Source organism: Hypanus sabinus, chromosome 14 (assembly GCF_030144855.1).
Source record: "Hypanus sabinus isolate sHypSab1 chromosome 14, sHypSab1.hap1, whole genome shotgun sequence".
NCBI lineage: Eukaryota > Metazoa > Chordata > Chondrichthyes > Myliobatiformes > Dasyatidae > Hypanus > Hypanus sabinus.
The window spans coordinates 51,892,878-51,902,302 of NC_082719.1; the positions used below are offsets into that span (position 1 = coordinate 51,892,878).

The 9,425-nt window shown below is 40.6% G+C and overlaps 1 protein-coding gene across 4 annotated transcripts in view; it reads left to right on the plus strand.

Moving 5' to 3' along the window:
• Nucleotides 1-9,425, plus strand: part of dcun1d4 (DCN1, defective in cullin neddylation 1, domain containing 4 (S. cerevisiae)) — a 70,225-nt gene that overhangs the window by 54,986 nt on the left and 5,814 nt on the right. For all 4 annotated transcript variants that reach the window (XM_059989170.1, XM_059989171.1, XM_059989173.1 and 1 more), the window contains one exon: nucleotides 5,223-5,325. In XM_059989170.1, coding sequence (XP_059845153.1) covers nucleotides 5,223-5,325 — 103 coding nt within the window. The remainder of the gene's footprint in view (nucleotides 1-5,222; nucleotides 5,326-9,425) is intronic.

Here is a 9,425-nt window from a genome sequence, read left to right on the forward strand (position 1 = left end):
CTCTATTCTGAAGTTGTGCCCTCTGGTCCTAGATTACCCCCACTGTAGGAAACATCTGTTCTTGCTGAATTAAGTCAGTAGAGAAAGGTACTGGTAGCTATGAAATAGCCTCTTTATTCGACAAAAGATACAACAGGCATCCACTTGGTGGAAAGGTCTGGGTGGCCCATGCTGCCTGATATTTTATTTGCTAAACATGAAAGAACAAAGAGCTTTTTTTCAAAACTACACAGAAACTTCACACATCCCAATTTGCACCCACATCACAGACATCTAAATTAATTTTAATTAGCATTGTCTGGTCTGTGATTCAATGCTTTTAGGATCCTATTGTTCAGAGCTGCATTTAAAATTAAATCTGCAGTCTACTGTATATTCAGATTTGAAGATTGGTGGCTGAAGTCATTTGCCAGATGTACGAAACTCAAAAATCGCACTAACAGCATCATCTCCACATGCACTCTGTCTAGGCCTTTCAATGCTCAATTGGTTTCATTGAGATTACCTCATTCTTCTAAACTTTAGTGAGTACAGGTCTAGAGCCAAACACTCCTCATAATAAACCTTTCATTCCTAGAATCAGTCTCGTGGACCTAATCTGGACCCTCTTCAAACTCAGCACATCTTTTCTTACATAAGGGGCCCAATACTGCACAAGGACTCCCAAGTCCCCTTGCAGTTCTGATTTTTGAATTTTCTGTTTAGAAGATAGTCTATGACCTTATTCCTTTTACTAAAGTGCATAACTATACACTCACCTACGCTAGATACCATCTACCAATTCTTTGCCCGTTCTCCCAATCTGTCTAAATTCTTCTGCAAACTCCCTGCTTCCTCAACACAACCTACTCCTCCGCCTATCTTTTTATCATCTGCAGACTTGGTCACAAAGCCATCAATTCCATCATCCAAACTATTGACGTATAATGTGAAAAAAAGTGATCCCAATACCGACCCATTCTGAACACCACTAGTCACTGGCAGCCAACCAGAATAGGCACCCTTTATTTCCACTTTTTGCCTCCTGCCATTCAGTCAATTTTCTATCCCGGTTAGTATTTTTTTCCTGAAATACCATGGGTTCTTACCTTGTTATGTACCCTTGTGCAGCACCTTGTCAAAGGGCATCTGAAAATCCCAACTATGCAACATCCACTGACTCTGCTTTGTCTATCCTGCCTGTTATTTCCTCAAAGAATTCCAACAGATTTGTCAAGCAAGATTTCCCCCTTGACTTTGGCCCACTTTATCATGTCCTTCCAAGAAGTCCAAAATCTCAACCACTGAAGCCAGACTTACTGACTTGTAAGTTTCCTTTCTTCTGAATCTTTTCCTCAAAGAGTGGAGTGACATTTGCAGTTTTCCAGTCCTTTACAAACGTTCCAGAATCTAGTGATTCTTTAAAGATCATTACTAATGCCTCCACAATCTCTTCACCTACCACTTTCAGCACCCTGGGGTGTAGTCCATCTGGACTTATCTACCCTGGCCTTTCACAGTAGTGACTAACACAGGATACTTATGAAGTTCATTCGCCATTTCTTTGTCCTGCATTACTATCTCTCCGGCATCATTTTTCAGTGGTCTTATATCCACTTGTGCCTGTTTTTATTATATCTGAAAAAATGCTTTTAGTGTTTCCTTTTATGTCATTGGCTAGCTTACCTTCCTATTTCATCTTTTATGCTCTTCCTATTTCATCTTTTAAGGCTGTTTAGTTGCCTTCTGTTGGGTTTTTAAAAGGTTCCCAATTCTCTAACTTGTCACCATTTTTTGGTTATATTTTACTTTAATTTTATTTTTCTCTTTTACTTTTATACTGTTTTTGACCTCCTTTGTCAGCCATGGTTACCTCATCATTCCTTCAGAATACTACTTCATCTTTGGGATATTTTTATCCTGTGCCTTCCAAATTGCTTCCAGTCATTTCAGGGTTCCGTAGATGCTGCTTGACATGCTGAATTCCTCCAGTATTTTGTGTTGCTGAAGATTTCCGGCATCTGCAGCATCTCTTATTGTTTTGACACTTTTAAACCAGGCACTATTCATTGGTTAGATATTGGACCAAGTTTTTGCTGCTTTCTTACTAAGTTGCAGCCTGTTGTTTTCATAGTTTGGATGTCTTGTGCTTTTGGTCTGCTCATTTAAAAAAAGATACCTATGTTATTGGCCATCAATCATAAATGGAACGTCAGATATGGACAATTGCATTTATCACTTGGACAAGTGAACTTAATGGTGTTAATCTTGTAAACATTGCTGTAAGAACCTTACTATTTTACCCAAGATGCACAAAAAACTTAAGATCATTGAGCTTTTTGAGTGTTTACTTGATGATTTTTGAAACTGAGTGGCAGTTGATTATTTTTTGAAAACAAACAAATAGATGTCAAGTGTATTTATTGCATCCTTTTGCTGGTCATCATAGCTATGTGAGTACAGTGAGTAGTTAGTAATTTCTATTGAACAGTCCCATACTATATTAAAATACACAAACCATTGCCATGTATCTTTGTCTGCTAGCACAATATCAACAAATTCCATATAAATTCTCGTGAACTGCACCAAATAAAACATCATGTTTATCAAGTCTAGAAGTCGTGGTTTAATCTCTAATTTTATCCTGTATATTTATTTTAGTAACATCTGAACATCACTAATTTACATTTCTGCTGCATCACGTTATATTTGATGTACTGTGGTAAATGCAAGGGATCAAGCAAAGTATTGCTTTGGTTTTATTTCAAAAAGCAAAACTGATGGTCTACATAAAGGTTTAAAGTTATTATCAAGATACATATGTCACCATATACAACCATGTGATTCATTTTCCTGTGGGTTTACTGGATAAAGCCATAATAGAATAATAACTATAATAAAATAAAAGACGGCATCAATTTGGGTGTTCAACCAGTGTACTAAAAGCAACAAATTGGGCAAGTACAAAAAGAATAATAATAAATATACAATAAATATTAAGAACATGAGATGAAGAGTACTTGAATGTGAGTCCATAGATTGTGGGAACGTTTCAATGAAGGGGCAAGTGAAGTTGAGTGAAGTTATCCCCTTTTGGTTCAAGAGCCTGATGATTGTGGGGTAATAATTATTCCTGTACCTGGTGATGTGCATCCTGAGGCTCCTGTACCGCCTTCCTGATGGTAGCAGCGAGAAAAGAGCATGTTCTGGGTGGTAGGGGTCCATGATGATGGATGCTGCTTTCCTGAAACATTGCTTCATGTAGATGTGCTCAATGGTGGGGAGTGCTTTATCTACAAGAGTAAATCAGCTGATGCTGGAAATCCAAGCAACATACACAAAATGCTGGAGAACTCAGCAGGCCAGGCAGCCTCTATAGAAAAGAGTAAACAGTCAATGTTTTAGGCTGAGACCCTTCATTAGGACTGAACATCAGCCATCAATCCACTAAGTTTTGTAGGATTTTTCGTTCAAGGACATTAGTATTTGCATACGAGGCTGTGAATATACTCTTCATTACAAGTCTCTAGAAGTATGTCAAAGTTTTGGATGTCGTGCGGAATCTTTGCAAACTCCTCAGGAAGTAGAGGCACTGCCTTTCTTCATAATTGTACTTTCATGCGGGGCTCAGGTCAGATCCTCTGGAGTAATAACCTTGAGGAATTTAAAGTTGCTGAGCCTTTCCACCTCTGATCCTCTGCGGACTGACTTGTGGATCTCCAGTCTCCTCCTCGTGAAGTCAATAATTAGTTCCTTGGTGTTGCTGACTTTGTGTAATGAGGTTGTAGTTTGGCACCACTCAGCCAGATTTTCATTCTCCTTCCTTTATGCTCATTTGGCCTATGACAGTGATGCCATTAGCAAAATTAAGTATGGCATTGGTGTACAGTCGTAAATGTAAAGTGAGTAGAGCTGTGAGCTAAACACAGCCTTGTGGTGCATGTCTGCTAATGAAGATCGTGCAGATGTTGCCAATCCGCACTGAGTAGGGTCTGCAAGGAGGAAATTGGTGAACAGGTTGCGAAAGGAGGTATTGAGGCCAAGGTCTTGAAACTAATTGATTAGTTTCGAGGGGATGATGGTATTGAAAGCTAAGCCTTAGTTGATAAAGTGCACCGGATGTATGCATCAAAATCTGGCCCTTATCAGGTTTTGGATCTCATGGTTCATCAAGGGCTTCTGGCTGTGGAAGACTGAATTATTTTGTGGGGACACACTCATCTACAACTGTTTTAATAAAGTCTGTGACGGCCATGGTGTATTCATTCAAATCCAAGGATGAGTCCCTGAACATTGCCCAGTCTACCAATTTGAAACAATCCTATAGACACTCCTCTGCCACCTGCAATCACCTCTTTGTTGTCCTAATGTCTGAAGCTTTGTACTTTAGCATACATCTGTATGCAGATAGGACAGTCATGTGATCAGATTTACTGAAATGCGGTTCTGGCATGGATTGGTAGGCATTCCGTATCTTCATATAAGAGTCGTCTTGTGTATTGGATCTCTGGTGTTACAGGTTTTATGCCGATGGTAATTGAGCAGGGTTGGCTGCTGGTGGAATGTGAATAGCAATTAGTATTATGGAGGAGAACTCCCTAGGAAAATGGAACAGATAGCATTTGACTGTTAGGTGTTCAAGGTCAGGGGAATAAGAGTTTGACAAACCCATCATATTGGAGCACCACTGAGTGTTTTATCATGAAACGCACACCTCCATGTTTTGCCTTTCCTTAATCGGCACTTCTGTCCATTCTGTAAATCAAGAAGCCTTCGGGTCTGATTACTGTATCTAGTGTGCTGGCAGAAAGCCATATCTTGCTCAAACAAAGGACACAGCAATCATTCATTTCCCTCCGATACAGCAATCTTGTCTTCAGGTCTTCAATTTTGTTCTCTAGCAACTGCACATTTGCTAATTGGATGCTGGATAGAGTGGGCCTCATGCCTCTGTTTCAGCTTGGCTTCAAGTTGAATGTCCTCTCCCTCCCCAGCCCCCTGCCTCACTTCACTTCCAACCATGGCGTTGAACCTTCATGTTGCCATATCTGCTTGGTCCACAGAGTCCTTCAGAAGATCAGGTAATCTGTAGATCATTAAGTTGATTTAGAAAAACATTGCCTAAAGGAAAATTATATGCTGCAGATTGCAGTGAGAATAATTCCAAGGAAGTATATTTAGAAGTATTGTATGTAGACCTGAATAAAATGATTCATGCTATTTTAAAAAATTGTTCTTTGCAGCAATCAAAGTATAAAGTGATCAACAAGGACCAGTGGTGCAATGTGCTCGAATTTAGCAGAACAATTAACCTGGATCTTGGCAACTATGATGAAGATGGGGCTTGTAAGTATGCTAAGAGGAACTCCTTCCACTTTTCTCCTTCTCTGATAACCTTTTTAACATTTATGACTGAGGTAGTGAGCTCTAACTGGCTGCTGAGAAAGAGATCTGATACTGGAAGATGTGCAGAACTAATTCGTGATTTTTTTTTTCCCTCCTAAATTTTTTTTGGGCTAACTGGTAAATCAGAAATGCATTATATTAGTAACCTGACTACTCAGTGTACATCGATCAAGATAAACACAGGAAAACAAAACTTGAAAATATGTTAACTGTATTCTTTATTGAATTAATTGGGATGACACTGAGAATTTGTCAGTGGTATTACTGTCTCACGACTTCAATCCTGAACACTGTGGAGTTTGCATGATCTCCCTTTAAGCATATGGACTTTCCTTGGGGGTCCTGTTTCCTACTATGTCTCAAAATCAGTAGAAGCTGGTTAAATGGTTGCTGTAAATCCCTCCTTGCAGTGATGTGCAATTGAATTTATAAGGAATGGGAGATTCCATTTCCTATTCCATATAACAACCATATAACAATCACAGCACGGAAACAGGCCATCTCGGCCCTCCTAGTCCGTGCCGAACTCTTAATCTCACCTGGTCCCACCTACCCGCACTCAGCCCATAACCCTCCACTCCTTTCCTGTCCATATACCTATCCAATTTTACCTTAAATGACACAACTAAACTGGCCTCTACTACTTCTACAGGAAGCTCATTCCACACAGCTATCACTCTCTGAGTAAAGAAATTCCCATATAGAATACGACCATAAGGTATAGGAGCAGAATTGAGTCTGCTCCGCTATTTCATCGTGGGATCAATTTTCCACTCAGCCCCAATTTCCTGCTTCTCCCCCTATCCATTCATACCCTGATTAATCAAGAATCTATCAACAAACAAGAGAAAATCTATAGATGATAGAAATCCAAGCAACACACACACAGTGCTGGAAGAACTCAGCATGCCAGGCAACATCTATGGAAAAGAGTACATTCGACATTTTGGCCCAATATGTTGACTGTACTCTTCCATAGATGCTACCTAAGGCTGAGGTCTCTAGTAGATGACCCTTTGTTGAGCTAGAGGAAATGTCTAGCTGTGGGGGATAACAATAGACAATAGGTGCAGAAGTAGACCAATTGGCCCCTCGAGTCTGCACTGCCCCTCCTACTTGTGGGTTGAGAGCCCCCATTGCAGTATTCATAAAAGTCAGTGAACAAATCCATTACACAGAAAAGATGTCCGTGTGTGTGTCTCTCTCTCTCTCTCTCCCCCTCCCTCTCTCTCTCTCTTCCCCATTCCCCCCTCTCCCCCTCCCTCTCTCTCTTCCCCCCCACATATCTCTCTCTCACACACACACACACACACACACACACACACACACACACTCACACACACTCACACTCACACTCACACTCACACTCACACTCACACTCACACTCACACTCACACTCACACTCACACTCACACTCACACTCTCACTCACTCATTCTCATTTTGGTGGGGAAAGAGGGGTAAGTGAGCAAATAAAGAATAACAACTAACTAATATAAAATCCACTTTATAATAAGTATTTCTCGAGGTAGGCATATCACTGTGTACTTTTGCTTCTGTTTAGCTTCTCAACATTTTTAAACTTAGCCAAACCTTATGGCTCTTCTGAAGTGGGTGAGAACTGTCTTTAGGAAACTCCCAGTCTCTTCCCGGTGTATTTCTCTTGGCCTCCTCCCGTCTCCTACCTTCTTGATTCTCGCATTATTTCCCAAGCGGAGTGGGATAATTCCTCAGGCTTTCCTTCGTTTTGGTCACGCTGATGGACAACCCTCTGGCCTTCATGTCTGCAGTTGCCTTTTCCACTGTCTGGTACAACTGCGTCCCATTGTCATAAAACACTCAAGTTTAGCAGGGTACGGAGTTTGAAATTTAATCTTTACTTGCTTTACTTCAGAGTATTCTTTGCATTTCTGCAGAACCGCGGGGGGTAATCTTGGTTGAAATATATTAATTTATCGTCGAAAAAACCTCTCGTCTTACCCCAGGCCCTTCATAGAATCTCTGCCTTGGTGCTGAACCGAAGGAATTTAATTATAATTGAGTGTGGCTTTCTATCCTGGGTAGGTTTTGGGACTAACGCGTGGTGGGCTCTTTCGACTTCTAGCTTCATAGCCGAGGGAATATTCAGCGCGTCCGGCAGTAACTTTCCGACAAACTCCGTCATAGACGAGCCCTCTGCTCCTTTGGGAATGTTGTAGATTCTGATATTTTTCCGCCATGATTTTCCCTCCAGGTCAAGCAGTTTACCTTCTTGGTGATGTATGATTTTTATTGTCTTATTCAGTATCCGTTCCACATTTTGAATGCAATCTTCCACCTTCTCAATTCGAGTCTCTGCCACCGCTATTTTTTGATTGACGCTGGCAAGCTCTGCCTTAATATCACGGAGCTGCTGCTTTATTTCTTTCTGGACCTCCATTATTTCTTTAAGGATTTCGAAGATATTCACCGCTTCGCCTGAGCGAGGCCCAGCAACCGCTTTGCTAGCACGAGGTTGGGTCAGAGAGCCACTCGCTGCACTCCTCTCAGACGCAGGCTCCGCAGTGTCACTTTTTTAATTTCTGTTCTTTTTCCCCATTCTTGCCCCTCTTTTCAGTTCAAATATTTTTTGAAAGATATTATATTTGATGGGATAACGGGGCTTAGTACGGGTTTTTCCCGGAGGAGCTTGTGACTTAAGCTGCCATTCTCGACAATGATGTCACCAGAACCGGCACACAAGTTCTTAATGTTACTTGTGTTCCAGAGCAAGATCTTGCCTTAATTCAAGGTAGGATAATCCAGGTGGGCAAACCTGACAAGATATTGATTATTTTTTGCCAAAGTTTCCAATTAATTAAATAGTAATGTGACAGTGTTCTGTATCGGTCAAAATTTTAGACTTTTTCATGTTCCTCTATTGCCTTTGTGATGCAACCTTTACCAGGATGCTGCCTGTTTTAGAGAGTATAGATTATGATCAGAGATTAAGGGAGCTAGGGCTTTACTCTTTGGAGAGAAGGAGGATGAGAGGAGACATGATAGAGGTGTACAAGGTATTAAGAGGAATAGATAGAGTGGACAGCCAGTGCCTCTTCCCCAGGGCACCACTGCTGAGTACAAGAGGACATGGCTTTAAGGTAAGGGGAGGGAAGTTCAAGGGGGATATTAGAGGAAGGCTTTTCACTCAGAGTGGTTGGTGTGTGGAATGCACTGCCTGAGTCAGTAGTGGAGGCAGATACACTAGTGAAATTTAAGAGACTACTAGACAGGTATAAGGAGGAATTTAAGGTGGGGGGTTATATAGGAGGCAGGGTTTGAGGGTCGGCACAACATTGTGGGCCGAAGGGCCTGTATTGTGCTGTACTGTTCTATGTTCTAATAGTGTTGGACAGTTATTGCCCAAATCAAAAGGTATATTTGGCCTGAATTAAATACTGTATTGTCTAAAAGCAAAACCCAGTCATAAGTGAGAAATGTATTTGAGATGATCTGTGCTTAAGATGACTGGGGAAAAACCTCTGAAGATAAGCATCTACATAAATTCTTAGGAGGTAATTGAATAGTTTCTCCTGTGCCTGAGACATTTGACATGCTTTTATCACTGGTGTAAATTATAAGCAGAGTACAGAGAATAGTATATTAATATGGTGAATTTTAATGCATTTCAAATCATAGTTCTGTGCTTAACATAGAAATTCTAATGAGGTCAGATATTTTTTCAGTTTGAATGGTAATTAAATGTAGACTCTGTCAAAAGATTTGTTTAAAGCTGTTTGGTTGAAGTTAATAATCCATGTATTTTAATCATGCTTTGCAACCTCTTTGAAAATAGTTCCTGGTTGATCCTTGCCTGCTCTTTATGACTAAGTTATCCTGGCATTTAATGGATTTATGACTTGGACTTGACCGTAATGCCATCTCTTATCTTTTCATTTTGACCTGGAAGTAGTCAGTCACCCACTGTCAATTTCTACCTTCACTTTTGGATCAACTGAGTTTCACAAAATCTGGTTCTCTAGGGCATCTCTAATGCATTCTCTAATGCATCTGACATCTAAA